The following is a 17,839-nucleotide window of genomic DNA, read 5'->3' on the forward strand; positions in this document are numbered from 1 at the left end:
GCTCCTCGACCTCAAGCTGCCAGTCTTCCCTATTCCAGCCAAACCCAGTGAATAGTGGATGATTCCACAAGCAAAACTCCATGAAATAAATATCTGCCTGTGGCCACTCTAAGGGGCTTGCACCAAGCACTAAGCACCAAGTACCAAGCACCAAGCGATTGAAGGAAGAAGGGGAAAAATAGGTTAGATATGGAAGTGTCCAAGCAAATTTTAGATAGAGAAAAAAAAAGTCGATGTGTTTCTGTTGAGCTGGAAAGATGGCTCAGTCAGTAACTCACATTCCCCAAAACCTCAAGGACCTAAATTCTATTCCCAGAGCATACTAAGGAAAGCTGAGTATGGTGGCACACGTTTGTAATCTTCCTAGTGCTGGGGAAGAGACTGAAACTCACCAGGGCTTGCTGACCAGTCAGCCTAGCTTATGTATTGAATTTCAGGCCAGTGAAAAGTGTCTCACAAAAGGTAGATGGTATCTAGTGAATGACATTCTAAGTTGCCCTTAGATGTCCACTTTTGCACACACAAACCATTTCTTCTCTCATCCTTTCCCCCAACATGTTTGTGTGCACAGACACACAGACCCTCTTCCCACATCCCCTGGCACCTCCAACTTCCAATTTCCCTTCTTTAAGATTCTTGAGCTTTTGCAGGGTCAGGGTGTCTTAGTCAGGTTTCTATTCCTACACAAAACATCATGACCAAGAAGCAAGTTGGGGAGCAAAGGGTTTATTCAGCTTACACTTTCCACATTGCTGTTTATTACCAGAGGAAGTGAGGACTGGAACTCAAGCAGGCCAGGAAGCAGAAGCTGATGCAGAGGCCATGGAAGGATGTTACTTACTGGCTTGCTTCTCTTGGCTTGCTCAGCCTGCTTTCTTATAGAACTCAGGTCTACCAGCCCAGGAATGGCGCCACCCACAATGACTGCCCCTACCCACATCACTAGTTGAAAAAATGCCTTAGAGCTGGATCTCAAGGAGGCATTTCCTCAACTGAGGCTCTTTTCTCTGTGATAACTCCAGCTTGTGTCAAGTTGACACACAATCAGCCAGTATACAGGGTTTCCTCAGTTTCTACCACTCTCCCATCATCACATCCCAATATCAAGTCTGCCTTTGGCAACGGTGTCAGTTGCCTTTTGAGTACATAATGTTCTGGACATTTAAAACTCCTGCACCTGGGGCTGGAGAGACATTATTCCCATGAGTGAACATCCGTGTTGCAAGTTAGATATCCCATCCAACACCTGTAACACCTGCTCTAAGAGATTCGACACCCTCTTCTGGACTCTATATGCCCACATACATGTAGGTGCATACATACAAACACACACTCACACACAGACATATGCTCGAGCACACACACACAAACACTTGCATACTCCCACACAGAAACACACACACACACACACAGTAAATCTAAGAAATCTTTTTGTAACCTACAGAAATCTCATTTCTTTGAGATTCCATGGTTCCTAAGCTCTGTGGGTCTGTACTCTTGGAAGGCCGCTTTCTCTCAGGATGCTACTTCTTTATACCTAAGGGGTTTATCCCCCTCTACTGTTGCTTAAATGCTGCCCAGAAATGTGCCCTTCATCAGCCTCTCATCATACAGCCCCTCTCACTAACAGCCTCTGCTCTTGGATGTCTATCTCACACACATGCTGATGATTTCCTAATTATAATCTCGAGTCTTGCTTGTCAACTGACTTCTCCAACAGCCAGCTGGATCCCTCCTGCTGCTGTCCTCTCTGGCACTTAGGCTGAGTCTGACCACAGTTAAGGATGTCATTTTCCACCCAAGCCAGCTCCTCTTCCTAATTGCTTGTCTGAGTTCCTCATGCTACCATCTGCCTGATATCTGGCTGGATGCTGTTCATAGTCTTCTTTTCCTCTTCTCTTGTTATTCCATTCGGTCTATCACAGAGCCTTCCTGTCCAGTCCATATCTAGTTGCACCTGAACTCAAGCCTTGCCCATCCAGACTTCAACTGATTACCCGGCACTAAGTCTTCACCCCTTCACATCGACCCTTGCTAAGTGATTCAACCATCGCCCTTATTCAAAATCTTTGGGCTCTTCTTGGAGTATAAAGGAGGGGCCAGGTGCACCGTTTGACATGGGCTCTCCTCTTTGAGGACCTTCATCTGCACCCCTACAGTCTTTGTTGGAGGATGCAGGTCTTGCTGCCTCTCACCCCTGTGCTTGCTCATTTGTTCTCTCTACCTGAAATTACCCACTGACCACCTCATGTTCAACTCCCATCTCTAACAAATCTTCATCCTTACATATTTAAGTCTTGTGACTTTTTATACAGAAAGCCAACCCCAGCATAGAAAATGTTCCTCCCAATACATGCCTCTTGCATCATATGACCAGTCAGTTAGAAAATAATCTCTTGTCTGCAACCTCTATCTTATTAGACCACTGACTCTCAAATTCAGCTGAACTTTGGAATCACTTGGTCCTAGCCTTAGAGATTAGTTGAACTGGTTTTGGAAAGTAAATGCTGAAGAATCCAATGCCTACTTAAAGCTGGAACTACTGGGATAAACTGTGGGCTTCCTGAAGATATTTTGATGTGTATGTTTGTGTTGAGGTATATAGCACAAGGTAGGGGGGTGGTAAGGCTCACTGGAACAATGATGATGTTTACTAATGGGTGGGACAGCCTGGCTATGTATGTGATCTCTTCCCCCTAACTCCCAGCCAGTGGCTCCTACAGCAGAGCTGCCATTCAGTTACATCAGAGTCCTAAGAAAAACTTAGAAAATACTCCTGTAGGTCTCATCCTAGAGATTCAGGCTAGTAAGTCTGTAGAGATGGCAGAACCCATGTCAGGCTCACAAGATGATGGCTTAAGAAACCAGGATTTGCTTCATCTTTTAGACAAATCTCAAGCATGTCAGACTCCTGGAAGCTTTTTCTGGCAGTTCACCTGGCCCCTGCCTAACCCTCCTGGTACCCAACACTCCAAGCTGAATTATGTAGAATCTTGTCTCTATTCTCCCTTACTCTCCATTTCCTTCCCTGCCTCTCGTGTCTGTTTGCTTCTCTGCTTCTCCCGGATCCGAATTTCAGGCATAGGGTATGAGGTGTTCCTACTTGTCTATTCAGTTTCAGACACATAGTGATTAGGAACTCTTGTTAGTTGACAAAAAAAGAAAGGTTTGGCCTCCATATCTTCCTGGGAGCATCACAACCATCAGCATCATCTCAGTACTGGCTCAAGCACAGGCACATCTCTACCCATTTACTTCCCCTCTCTAGCAACCACTGCAGATTCAGAATAGAAGTCCTTCATCCCTGCTCAGATGGTGCCCAGAGAGTCCATTAGTTAATGTGTAACAAGACTCTAGTCACTATTGCCTAACCACCCAAAAGACTCTAGATATGTTAATTCCTGTCCTTGCTATTGGTGATACAGGTGAGTTCTTTGATCATATCTGCTACTCTACTGAGCCCTTCCCTGGGCCATGCATGGAACAGAGATGTCTTCTTCGCATGCACCTGCACCTCCATATTCAGTCCCAAACTTGTGAGAAGCCAGAGCAGCCTCCAACACTTGCATCCAGATACTTGAATTAAAAATCAGTTTGCCAGTCAGTACACAGGAAACCAGCCTGTGGCAAACATTTGTATTTCCTTCTGCAAAGTTCAAGAACCCTCCTAGCTGCTGCTTCTCCTGTCCAAGGACAGTGTGAGCAGTGTGAGTGCCAGGGATGTCCCCAGGGTGCTTTGTTTAAACCCTTTCTTTGAGGCTTGGCCACATGGAATTTTGTGACTTTGTGGCAGGGTAGACGATTTTTGGTTAGTTTCCTAAGACTGTCCTAAGACAACAGAAAATTTTAATTTCCTGGTGATTCTTAAATCCAGAAGTTCAAATTAAATTAGCAGAGCCACATTTCCTTCAGTGGCTTTAGATGGTCATCCATCTCCTTCTTCTTCTTTTTTTTTTTTTTTTTTTTTTTTTTTTTTTTTTTTTTTTGTCTTTTCCAGCATCTGGGGGCTCCTGGCTTTCTGAGACCATGTATTCATCACTTTGGTCTGCTGGGTCTCTACATAGGCCTCTCCTTGTGCTTCTATATATGCAAACCTTCCTTTCTACTCTCTTACAAGGTTACTAATCATTGAATTTGGAGCTCATCCCATTCAGACAGCTTCATGGTGAGATTCCTATTTAAGAAGTCTTTAAAGACTTGTTAAAATTCTATTCAGAGGTCCCAAGCATCCATGTTTTTTGGCTGAGAGATGTAATCTAACTATAGTAAATGTTAGGAAAAGAGAAAGGAGTGTTCATTGTTTTCTAATAATAAAGTCCAAAGTGTCCTTGTCTAAGAAAGACCACTAATCATTTCTCACAACTATTAAAAGGATTTGATGCAATTGGCAGGGAAAAAAGCACAGTACAAACATATTAAACCTTTGAAACACAAAAGCAAAAGTCACTTAATAAGCAAGAAAGTGTGTGTGTGTGTGTGTGTGTGTGTGTGTGTGTGTGTGTGTGTGTGTATGAGCAGGTGTATGTGTGTGTGTGTGTAGATTCTTGATATACAAAAGTTGAAAATGAGCAGGAGATTTCTATGATAATGTGCAGATGAACACAGAATATATATATATATTCTTGTGTATGTATACATATATACATATATATATATTTATCAATCCACATATCTGTATATCAGTGTATCTATATATCTTATTATATCACAAGCAGAGAAATAATCCTGAGTACAGAAAAAAAAATGGTTGACTGTAAAAACTTACATTTTTAGGAAAATATGGAGGTTGTATTGAAACAGGATCTAATAGTGATCTCCTGTCAAAGCTAATGCTCTTGTAGTATTGCAATTGTATGTAATACAATTTAATAATTGTATAATACTTAAACTATACTATGGTAAAGTATTCACCCCCTTACTTTACTTGATACTAGACCCCTTTAATATGGACCTCATATTTCAGAGTCCAAATGGACATAGTTATTGGGTGAATATGGCATTGCAGAACACATGAGTTAGTTCCTTGCTGGGTTCCTCTACCAGAAAGTCTCTATGAATCTTGGCTGGAGGTACTGGGTCACCACAAGTATATAGATATAGAAGTATATAGATATACACAGCAAGTACATACAGAGTAGGCCTGATGAGAGCTGCATCTCTGCCTCTGCTTCTTTACAGGATTCAGGGATTGACATTGGGGACATCACAGCACGGAAGGCTCTGAGAAAGCAGCTGCAGTGCAAGACGTTCAGGTGGTACCTGGTCAGTGTGTACCCAGAGATGAGGATGTACTCTGACATTATCGCCTATGGAGTGGTAAGGAGCCAGTGGCTTGTTTAGGTTTCAATCAGACGCAGACAGAAAAGAAGACCAGAGAGGGGTGTAAAGAGGAAAGAGAGGGAACAAGTCCGCTGTCACCTTTTTAACACACTATGATAAACTTAGGCTCAGTCCAGACTGATGGACCTTCAATAGGCTTCGCTTTTTAAGCCCAAGCCTTTCCAGTCACTCTCAGAAAGGGCCGTGCCTCTCCTTTATAGTTCTCTGCAATTCACCCGTGACCCCAAGTTTGTATAGCCCTCTCAGCAGCATGCGTAAAGAAGCTTTACCTTGGATTGCAAACTAACACAGCTGATACTCACTGGTACTCCCAGCCAGGGTGGCTAGAGGTTCTTTCAAACACCTGAATGCCTTGCCCACCCACTGGCTGGCACCTACTATTTATGTTTGAAGCCTCCCTGGGAAGAGTTCTGAGAGGCGGAACCTCCCCTGAATACACTGAAGGGTTTTATAAGCTTTGTTGGTTGATGTGCCATTTCCTTCAGTGGGTGTGATAGAGCACAGAGGATGGAGTGGAGAAAATACCATTGGTTCAGATCTTGGCCCCCCCGTGCAGTGGGGGTAGTTCTGGTAGCAAACTTAATTAGCATGTATGAGGCTCTGAGTTCAATCCCTAGCACTATCAACAACATAACGTAGAATAGATCTTGACCTTGTCCCTTCTTTTGGACTGTGGGCCTAAGTTTCTTTGTTCAATGGGTAAGTTAATACTGCCCTATTGGCTAGAAGGGACTCTGAGAAATGCGAATAGATTTTTCTTTCTCAGTTTAAAATACGTTGACCATGATAAACCCTTCCATCATCCAACTAATTTCAGGACTGTCTGCTCTTAAAGCATTTTGTGCAGTGCGTGACTGCCGTTTGAGTGTCTCCTCTACTGACTGTTAAAAGTCTGAACACATAATTTTTTCTATGACAGTTGAGCCCTTGATTCCACTCAGTGGGGATGCTTATACTATATTCAGGTTATATGAAGAAATGGGCAAAAAGCTGACTTGTCTCTGACAGAGCCTGAAAGACTAGCTGGAATCACAGCAGTTCTTTGCTTTGGACAGTATCCCCTCCTGCCTTTTTCAATATACCAAGATGAAAACGTGAAGGCAGAGCTGAGGCCTCTTTGGTGCTCTGTGATCAGAGCTGAGTTAAGGGCTTCCCCAGCTGGAAACGTGATGGATGGAGTTCTTGCCCGGCAGTGTGAAGAGCCTTTACTGAGAGGTTTGACTCAGAATTAGTACCCACTACACTAATATCCAGTGGTTCTGAATGATACAGGTGGAACCCTACACAATACTCGGTTAACAGTGTCCAGGAGGTGATCTTATAGGGATGAATTTTATCTTCCATGAGACCCCCATGCATGTTTGTACCCTAAAACAGTGCCTCTTACCTTTCCACTTCTGAGGTTGGGGTTAGAGCATCCCTTCAAACAGTGTTGTCCATCTGCTACAGGATACCCCACATCCTCCCTCATCATAGAAGCACATTGCACTGTATGATGTATATGAGCTCTGTGCAGGTCACTAGAACCATCCAGGGGATAACCTACCCTCTGCTACATAAAGACCCGTATGGTACCACTTGGCTACTGCTGACCCAGTCCGGAGAGAATATTGTGTGCCCAACAAAAATTTTAGAACTAAGGTTTCATGAGCCAGGACCCACTCTAGACTTACATCCTCACCAGGCCATCGCTGGAGCTGAGTATGATCAGCCACACTTACCAGGAGAGACAGAGGAAGCAGTCACCATGAGCGTGTTTACAAGTAGCCATCGTATTTCCGGGTCCCAGCTAAAGGCCCTTTTCATCCTCTATGTAAAAGTGTCTTATCTTCCCCTTACACGCAGCAGCAGGTCTCTTAGGGCCCTTTGATGACAAAGATGGAGCATTTTGGTTGACCAGATAGTAAATGTTCAAGGTTCTGTCCAGTTCGTTCTGGGTACATAGCTCAGACTGTCTGTATGCTGTCACACAAAAGGCCACCTACTCATTATTCCATGGAGATGAGCATGCCAGCCATCGCCAGGACTGGTGGAGGTCACTGTCCTTATAATACTCATCTACCGGCCCCTATGCAAGGTCCAGATATACTCTCCCTCCCCATGTCTCGTTCACATGTCAGTGCCTGGCTCCTTCAAGAGCAGCGAGACGCTTGTGAATCCTGAAGTACCATGAACTCTTAATGAGGGACATGCAGGTTACAGCCACATGAGCAAAAACATTTGCTGGGGCTGAATTGTTCTTCCTTGCTAATTAGTTTTATTCTAAAATTCAGAGGCCAGAGTCCTTGCGGGAGTGGTTTTTAAAAATCTTGTTATTTTCTGTTCACAATCCTTGCTCCAAATACATCATTCAGGTCAAATAAACTTTTGGGTCACTGAACTGGACCAGTGTCAAGTATATAACCCAGGCCATTAATCCACTAATAGGGCACATTACTGCTCCTTCTGTCTGTAGGGACTGTGGACTGTAGTGTATGGGTGTCCCCTGAGCTCACGGTCTGGGAGATGAGGAAGCTTTGAATGAATCCCAGATCTGGTGCCAAGAGTTGGAGATGGAGGGACAGTTAAAATCAGACATGTCCAGCTTCTGGATATTTACATTGGATTTTCTCTCTGTATAAGTTCAAGCACAGCCTAAATGGTTACAGTAATCCTCTAACAGAGGAGCATGTAATAGTATCAGGCTCATAGCCACATAGATGATGGAAAAAGCTTGGCCTTCAAGGTCAGGCAGATTGTGGCCTTGTCACTTGCAAAGCCATAGTGCCATTCATTTGTTCACTTTCTGCACACACTTTCAACGCTCATGACAACCATGTGCTTCATGCCCTGGCCCATGCTATATACAACGAAGAAGAGGAAGACACAGTACTTGTGATGGATGAGGAGGCAGGCAATAAGAAATAAAGAACAAAGAAGCAATAAGAAACCAGTGTGCTACATGCTGCACCAGGATTCATGAGTGAGAGTGGGGATGGAGAGATGCTTAGTTGTTAAGAACACTTGATGCTCCTGAAGAGGACATGAGTTCAGTTCCCAGCACTGATGTCAGGCAGCTCATACGTGCCTATAGCTCTAGCCCCAGGGGATCTGGCCATTATGGGGACCAACACTCAGGTGTACACACACACACACACTCACATACACATACTAAAATTCAAATAAGTTTTTTAAAATGAGAGTGCTAGGGAAGCATAAGGCAAAGGGGGCTTGAAGGGTGGCAGGCAACACTAGCCAGGCAAAGAGAAAAAGAAAGCAAAGGGTGTTGAAATTATTCAACTTCCACGGCATGTAAACAGAATCACAGACCGGGAAGCTGGGGGCATTGAGAGGTATGCTTGCCACGACACCACAGTTCCAGCCTATGGGCTCCTCTGAGATCTACATAAGATTCATTTGGAAGGCTCCTGTCACACCCGTGCATTCGTCACAGCTAGTTTTCCCGAATGGCTTTCAGGGAGGTTACAGCAGTAATAGAAGAAGCTAACAGTTACTGCTGCTGGCTACCAGGCCCTATGCTAAGCCCTCACAGATATTATTTCATTTAATCTTCATAATATCCCTGAGAGGCAGGCACTGTGATTATCCTTACTTCCAAGGGAAGAAAAGAGGCAGGGCAAGTTACTTTGACCAAGACCATGCACCCCAGCCTGTCTCTCTCCACTACTCCAATAAACCACCCACTTAATAAGGGAAGGACAGCACAGAGCCAGGAAGGAATGTACCAAATGATACCCATCTGTCACCCAGAGGCCATGGGAAAAGCCAACTCTGACAGGATCTGTGAGTCTCCTTGATCTAGCACCCAGCAGGTCTTGATAACGGATCACAGATTTAGATCCTACATCCTTGTCTCCATGGACCAGGAGACAAGTTCAAAGAGTTATATCAATATTCACCTCCCACAAAGCTACACATAGCAGTGGACACAGGGCATGGCAGAGTATTGCCCAATTGGATGCTTCTAGGGCCTCAGGACTGCACAAGCCCAGTCTCTTCCTCCTTCTGGCCTCCACCTGAACAGTGAACCAGCCACTGTTCACTGCCTTAGTATCCCTGGATTCTTCTCTCTAGTCTCCTATTCTAAAGGGGGGCGGTGCTTTGGGTTGAAAGAAGGGGAAACCCAGTTAAACCAGCCCAAGGCAAGCATGGGAGAAGACATTATTAACTTCCCTATGAGCATGGAAACTGACCACATGTGAGAGCTCAGAAGCCATGGAAACCCAAGCAGGGGCAGGTGGCCTCTCTTATTTCTGATTCTATCTACCCTGTGTTTTTTTGTTTTTGTTTTTGTTTTGTTTTGTTTTTTTCTGGTCACATCTGAGTTCCTCATTTTACACACATCCAAAAGACCCTCTACATGTAGTCTTATTTACCCATAACTCTAGTGGCCACTACCCTCAGACCACATCTCAGGAGATCTGGGCTCTTTTAGACCCAAGATAATAGGACTGTCATATGTTCAAATTCCAGAAAGATGTGGGAAGAAAGAGAATCACTCATTTGTTATAGGCTGTGGGTTGGTACCTCGTGCTCTACCCTGTTGTGGATAGAAAAGATGAAAAGTGACTGGTGACCTGAAGGCCATCCTTTCCAAGGACTCAGCATAGGCTTAGGTCATGAGGGCCATTGAGTATGGACTCTCATACCCAGATGTGTTCTGCTGATTCAAGAGACTAGGTCCATGCACTTTTAAGTGAGAATAAAAGATTTCTCTCTCTTCTGCTTCTCCCAGACCCCTCTCTCTTCTTCTCCCACTAAGCTTTCTACTCCAGAGAGTCCTCAGTACCTGAACCACCCTTTGGCCAAGCCCCTGATGGATCTGCAGGAGGCACCGAATACTGGGCCTAGAGGACCTCCCTGGATTAAAAGCAAACACAACTGTTATCCACTTTCCTCAACTCTCAAGAGCAAAGGCGTGTCAGGGCTTGTTCCACTGTTCCCCTCCCAGAGCAGTGAAAGAACAGAGACCCTAGTGTTTCTCACTATATACTTTTTGTGTATACTTGGGCGATCCTAGCTTTGCAAAGGCAAGCTTCCTGTCTAATGAGTGTCGTGATTTCACATGGAGTGTGAGCCAGTCCCCAGTCATACCTTCATACAAATAAATAGCTGGGCCTTCTGACACCATAGTGTTTGGTGACCTGGGCTTGGTGAAGAGGATGAGTCTCTCTGAGGGCTACACTTGCCTCTTCTAAATTAATATGTGTGCTTTCTCTCTTCTTTCCCCTCCGGTTTGGCCATGTTTTCTCTGACGTTCAGCTGCAGAATTCTCTGAAGACTGATTTGTGTCTTGACCAGGGCCCAGATACAGAGAATGTCCCCATCGTGTACATATGCCATGGAATGACACCCCAGGTGAGTGTCAGCAGGAAACCCCTGTGTCAAGGATGAGCATGTGAGTGTTGGGTAGAGAGACACAGCTGGGTTCTGCCACTGTGTCTCTGGGCTCAGAAATCTCTGGTGTTCATCCTCAAGAGTTTCTATGAGTCCAAGAACCAAGTCGTACCTCCCTTGCCTGGACAGAAGCTTGGAACGTGTGTTTTAGGAGCCAACATCCTATGACATAGAGCTGGGGAGGGAGGAGATTCATTTTACAGAGAACCCTCTGCCTCCGTTTGGAAAGCTGTGGGGAGCTGGATAGCTCTAATTCTTTTAGGAGAGCCCTTCCTTAGCAGAATGGACCTCAGTGGTTCCTCTAAGCTTCCTAATGTGCCCGAGTTCCGTGGAGTGCCACGTCACGGTCTACAGGCCATGAGTCTCCTTTCTAGTTTTATAACAAAGGGCAGCCACCAGGAAATGGGCTATCCTTTAAAATTCTCCATTCATGGGTCTAGTTTTCAGAGGTGCAAAGGCTGTTTTGAAACATGGGCAGTGGAGCTGGTTACATAATAACATTCAATAGGCAGCCACTGGCCAATGATGCTCCGCCACGAGGAGTATCCAGATGAACAATGTTGCAAGAGTTTAACTCCAGAAGAACAGTGACTGAAAGGGGTGCTTTCATATCTGTTTGTAGAAGTGTGCTTCTATGTTTAAGTTGTTACCTGCCTAAGCACACAACTGAAGACTGCCACATGACCCTGTGTATAATGATGAAAATTTTCAATGATTGTTCACTTTGGTCCTAAAACTTTATCCTTTTGGTGGGCCGGCCATGTTGCTGTGACATCACTAGCTGGTTAGTCTTTGAGCAGTCAATCATCTCTTCATCAGTTGGCAGAGCATCTCATTCATTATTATAGAACAGTGCAGCATATTTTGATATGTTACTGTCTCAGATGCTTTACATACTGCTGTGACAACGTAAGAAACTTAAGGGAGAGAGGATTATTTTGATTTATAATCTCAAAACACAGCTTATCATGACAGAGAAAGTATGGTGGCAGGAACAGGGGATTGACAGGTGAGATGGTGTCTGCAGTCAGGAAGCAGAAGTAAACAGGAAGTATGCCAGGCTACAAAACCTCAAGGCCCATCCCCAGTGACCTTCTTCCTCCAGTATATCTTCACCTCCTAAAGTTTCCAGGACCTTCCCAAGTCCATTAGCCAGAGACCAAGGATTTAAACCGTTAAGCCTGCAGGCTCATTTTACATTCAAATTGTACCACTGTCTTTATGCTAACAAATATTCTATCAAGGCATAGTATACACACAGAAGATAGATAAACTATAAGGTATCGATTATTGAATTTCTATGAAGTGAGCATGATCATATTAACTAGAACCTGGAGAAGAAAATACCTTCTTGTGTTGGCCTCTATATCTGTTGAGTTGTATTCATTGATCTTGTAAGCTGCTCATTTGTTTTACTGTATCTTATTGTGAGTTATGATTATACTATGAAGTATTATGGTGGTTTGAACAAGAATGGGCCCTATAGGCTCATGTATTTGAATGCTCAGTTACAGGGGAATGGCAATGTTTGAAAGGATTAAAAGGATTAGCAGGTGCCGCCTTGTTGAAGAAAGTGTGTTACTGACCTTTGAGGTTTCAGAATCCTATGCCTATGGACCAGGGTGTAGCTCTCAGCTACTGTCCCAGTACCTGCCTGCTATGCTCCCTTCATGATGATGATGGACTAACTCTATGAAACTATAAGCAAACCTCCAATTAAATGCTTTCTCTTGTAATAGTTGTCTTGGTCATGGTGCCTCTTCAGAGCAACACAACAGTGACTAAAACAAGTACTGCGAGTCCTGCTGCAGGGGTCATACTTGCTCAATTCTTTTGACTTGTATCTACATTCATTTCTTTTGCATTTATACTTGGGGATAGAATTGTTGAATCATAGGGTTGGTGTATATTTCTGTTATTAATGAATATTGCCTGTAATAATCTGCTCGTGTGACCCAAATAAACTACCACAGACTGGGCAGTTTAAGCAACTGACGTGTGCTCCTTACAGCTCTGAAGGCCAGAAAGTTCAAGGTCTAAATGCTAAAGAATTAAGCATCTGGTAGTGGGATCTTCAGAAAAAGGTACTGGTGTCTGGCATCACAAGAACACCAATCCTGTAGGATAGAGGTTTCACTTAATGTGAAGAATTGGAGACATCTAAGCCTACCCCTGATGAAAATCACAAGAAGACTCTGAAAGAAGTGCTAGGATATGGGTCATGAATCAGAGGTCAGGGGTATGCTTTGTGGACTTTGTTATCTCAGCAGAAGTCAAGGATGGAGATGGGGTGAAACTGGGAGAAACCCAGAGAAGTTGGAGGGAAGGCAGAGTGGCTATTAGAGCCTTGTACTCTGAGGTACTAGAACATGGAGAGATTTGCCCATCAACTGTGCTGATCTTCAGGTAAAGGGCATGGTGATGCCAGATACTAGAGGGAACAACAAGATCGTCACAGACACCACTGCTAACACAGGCATAGGGAGCAAGGTGGATATCCTCCCCAGCCAAAGACTACTAGTGCTGACTCCAGGAGCATTGGTAAGTTGCTATGGCAATGAAAATACAGGAGACTGGGGAAAAAGGTCAGTGCAGTGAGCATCAGATGGTCTGGGTCCTACACTTGGTCTTCCAGCATCACTTTAACTTTTTCTGTTCTCTTAATTTGTTATATCCCATTGTGGGGGTATGACTTTAGACTAAAATGTATGAAACATAATTAGTTTCATGGATTCTTACCTCTGAGTGTAACACAGTCACCATTCTAGTCAAGTCTGTCATCCCTGAAGGCTTCCATTTGCCCTCTCAGTCAGCATTGCTACTCATGGGTAGTGACAATTCTGATCTCTCCCCAACCGACCAGCTACATCTGGATCTGTCTTTCCATCTGTATATGGTGAAGCTAGCCCTGGCTATCTCTAAACTCAGCTCTACCAACTATGACAACCTGCTTATCTCTAGTTCCTTTGTTCTGAAAGGCACTTGGCTGGAGCTGGGAGGCTATGCTGTGCTTGACAGGGATTGTGGGAGCTTCCTTCATAAATCAATTCTTTCGTGTGCCTGAGCTCTGCAGGAAGTACCAGGCCTGATGCCTTCTCCTTCCAGGTTCATGCTTTCAGGGTCCAGGAGATTTTGAACCAGGCTTGGGTCACAGGCTACCAGAGAAGGAAGATGTAGGGACTCCGTTATGGCAGGAGTTGGATGGAAAGGAAGGAGGGCCCTTTTAGAAAAGTATGGATAGGGGCAGGTCCCAACAGTCAACTGTATCCCACAGACCTTGTCTAACCACATTTTTGTGAGATTGTCTCTCCCTCCTGGAAGTTCTCAGCAAGATCTTTCACAGGACAGGGAGAACCCAGAGATGCTCATACATGTACAGATGAATTGCTTTACATCTCCAGGTGAGCTGCGTAGTGCACTACCCAAGAGAAGAACAATGACCCTCACATTGCTATCAAAGAAATGTAGATAAATCCAAAGTGGCAGTCTTTATGACTTCTGCTGTGAAGCTTCACACATCCTTCCATGAGAACCACAACCAATAGGCAGCCTGAAACACATAGGGTAATATGACAGGAAACATATGAGGTAATAAATGGAAGTTAAGGACCAGGATGGAGAGATGGCTCAACTGGCAAAGGCACTTGCCATCAATGCAGATGGTGTGAGTTCAATCCTTGAGACCCACATAATAGAAAGAGAAAATTCATTCTGGAAAGTTGTCTCTGATCTTCACTTTCACAGCAACACACACATAAATAAATGTAATAACTTTTTAAAGTACTTGAAACCTGGAGAGATGGCTCAGTAGTTAACAGGTATTGCAGAAGACCCAGTTCAGTTCCTAGCACCCATATCAGGTGGCTCTTCATTACCTATAACTACAGCTCCGGATGATCCCATGCCCTCTGGCCTCCACATGTATTCACATGCACATACACATTATAAGATAAAAATAATTGGAGTGGGGATAGGAGAGATGGCTTGGTGGTTATCCATAAAATGAAAATAAGTCTTCGGAGGTAGGAGTGATGGCTCAATAGTTAACAGTAGCTTTTGCCCTTCCAGAGGACCTGGTATATGCCCCAGACTACATTTTGGGTAGCACACACCTATAAGTTTCAAGAAGTCACAGGTACCCACATGCACATATACATAAGATGACATCTTTAACATTATTCCTGGATTCAAGCCATACTACTCAGTAACCAGGTGCCAAGGATAGATGCTTTACCTCAATGTTATTGCCTATTAGCGATTATAGCATCACTTACCTTGTAGGGTTACTGCAAGGATTACAGAATGGGTGTTTATGAAGCATTTAGACAATGTAGGCTTTCCCATGGTTGTTACCTACTCTATGTAAGCAGCTATTATTGCAAGGCTTGAGATACGAGGACAGTAGCAGTTAGCCTTAAGAGAGAGTTGAAGCTTCCTTCCAAAATAAAACAATACACGAGTTTGTCGAGAGCAAGAAGCTCCTCCACCCACTGGCTCGGGTGACAGTGGCATCTCTATTATCTCTGCCCCAAGCTGTGTTGGTCGGCTTCAGGGACACTATGATATCTAAACTGAGAAATCCCTAAGGATTCCCCAATTCTGTGACTCTGGCTTTCTTTTACTTTGAGACAGTCTTAGGATGTGGCTCCAGATGGCCTCAAACTCCAGATCCTCTTTTCTCCACTAGTGCTAGGATTACAGCCCTGTTCTTTTCTAGGCTGTGCTACTCGATCCATTTCCATGTGTGTGTTTCTTCCTAGGTTATCTTGAGTCTACCATATGTTTATAGTGTTCCTGATCCTGGGGGACAATGGACAGGGCCCTCATGATGTTGGCTTTAAACTGTCACCTGCTCAGCATACAGGGGGAAAGCTTGTTTCCTCTCTCTCAAGTGTTATCTAAGTGGCTTCATTTGAGTTTTGTGATTTGGTTTCAGCCAATCACAGGCAAGCACTGCAGAAGAAGAAGGATACAGAGGCAGCCCTGCTGGGGGAACCCATTCTTGCTAACCCTAATCAAATGATTAAATGAATTCTAAGTGTATCTGGAAAGGTATCTGTAGGCGTTTTCTATGATGAAGTGTCAGAATAGGGTGGGCAGGTCAGACACAAAGTGGTTAATACCATACAGGGAAACACAATTATAGCCTTTAGTGTGACCTCTCCTACCAAGGCCGAAAACCAGGCATTGGTGTGTAACTCTGTAGTGTCTGAGAGTTAATCAAAAGGTAAAGAGCACAGACAAAGGCAGATACACTATTACTAAAAAATTGCATGTTCTGAGCAGGCCTGTTAAATAATGTCCCAGTATGATATCAAAGGGACATCTATATTATTTCTTGGTCTTAGGTAATTTTTAAAATTACATTTATTTAGTAACATAGCCCAGGTGTGTGTGTGTGTGTGTGTGTGTGTGTATGTGTGTGTGTGTGTGTGTGTGTGTCTGTGTGTCTGTGTTTGTGCTCACATTCGGGTGCACATGCACAGAGCAAAGAACAAGATTTTCTAGGAGTCACATATGTCCTTCCATTATGTGGGTTCTGGGGATCTAATTCAGGATTCCAGACTCAGTGGCAAAGTTCTTTTACCTACTGAGTCATCATTTTTCTTACCCTTTTTAAAGTTTGCCGAAGGTCAAATGCCCTTCAGACCATCTGTCACTTGATGGCCCTTGTAGACTGACAACTGGACAATGTGATATTTCCTTCAGTTCTCATAGCTTCCCTTACCCAGTGCCACAAGCTGAGAAGCATATAAAACAGGGTGTGTCACCCCCCAGTTCTGGAGAAGTCCAGGGTCAATGTGCAATCAGGGTATGTTCCTTCTGAAATGTGCCAAGGAGGGATGTGTCCCAGTTCTTCCCTCTGGGTGCTTCTTAGGCTGCTTTCAACATAGCTCTGGTTCTTAATGCCAACTTCACCTCACACAGACCCTCTATTCCAGTATGACTCCACCAAGCTTAACTAATGATATCTTCAATGCCCTTCATTCTAAATATGGTCCCATTCTTGGAAATGGAAGTTAGAATTTGAGTTTTAGCGGTGCACAATTCAACCCATCAACCATCTCTTTCCCTCATAAAGATAGGCAAGCAACTGGGAGTCTTTCAGTTCCCTTGACTAAGAAGCATCTGACACAAGGCCCTTTTCTGGCTCATTGGCTGGCTGAGTCACATGGTTCTGTCTCACTGCAGAGATGGGAAAGTGTAGGTACCCTGAAGGACTTATATCCATCACAACAATTTAGAATTTGTTTTATGTCTGAAAAATAAGACAAAAGAGTATCTTAGGTATGAGATGGCTTGCTTGATGGCATTATCAGTTACCAACAAGAAAAGGTGAGGAAGAAGGCTTTAACCTTTAACCAGTACTTTAACCTTTGACCTCCTCCTTTCTTCTCTCTCATGTTCAGTTTTTCTTTGTTTTTAATTCACTCACTCTTCAGACATTAGACAGGTTGTCTTTCATGAAGTAATCATGTTTTTGAAAGTTTTATTTTCCCTTGAAGGATAAATACATTTGGTATAGTGCTAGGAATGTTTGCAGAGTCAGGAGCCTCCAGAGACACTAGAGACCAAGAGGCAGCTGTGCGCAGAGAAACTGGCCTCACAGCTGGTCTAGACCCTCAGAAAGAAACATCACATTCTGCTGGAGTTGTGATACTCCCAGGTTTCCAGGAATTCCCTGAGCAGGAGAAAGTATCATGTAGCTAATCAAATTAGTGAGGTGAAGCTGCTGGAAAGGACGCTAATTGGTTAATGAGTAAATGTAACCATTTTATTTAAATTAGCAGCAAATTTTAGGCAATCCTCAAAATAACTGAGAATATTAGCCCTAATTAGTGTAACAGCCTGGAAAATTTCTTCTAATGGGAAAAAAATACAATAATGGGGTCTCTCTACAGGCTCCATCCAATTAATCACTCATTCACTCACTCATTCATTCATATACCCATTCACTGAACATGTACTGAGTTTTGTGCCAAGAACTGGAAAGAGAAAGGCCATTTGCCTGAGTGCACCGCCTGGAGGAGGAAGGCAGGCACAGACAGCAAGCTTCCATGATGAAACCCCAAACACATCATTACCTCACAGAGAATATGGG

At 43.9% G+C, this 17,839-nt stretch overlaps 1 protein-coding gene across 1 annotated transcript in view; it reads left to right on the forward strand.

The window, feature by feature from the left end:
- GALNT18 (polypeptide N-acetylgalactosaminyltransferase 18) overlaps nt 1-17,839 on the forward strand; it is a 302,943-nt gene that overhangs the window by 255,641 nt on the left and 29,463 nt on the right. Inside the window, exons 8-9 of the mRNA XM_080911329.1 lie at nt 5,179-5,316; nt 10,603-10,698. Coding sequence (XP_080767455.1) covers nt 5,179-5,316; nt 10,603-10,698 — 234 coding nt within the window. The remainder of the gene's footprint in view (nt 1-5,178; nt 5,317-10,602; nt 10,699-17,839) is intronic.

Source organism: Micromys minutus, assembly GCF_963924665.1.
Source record: "Micromys minutus genome assembly, chromosome: 2".
NCBI lineage: Eukaryota > Metazoa > Chordata > Mammalia > Rodentia > Muridae > Micromys > Micromys minutus.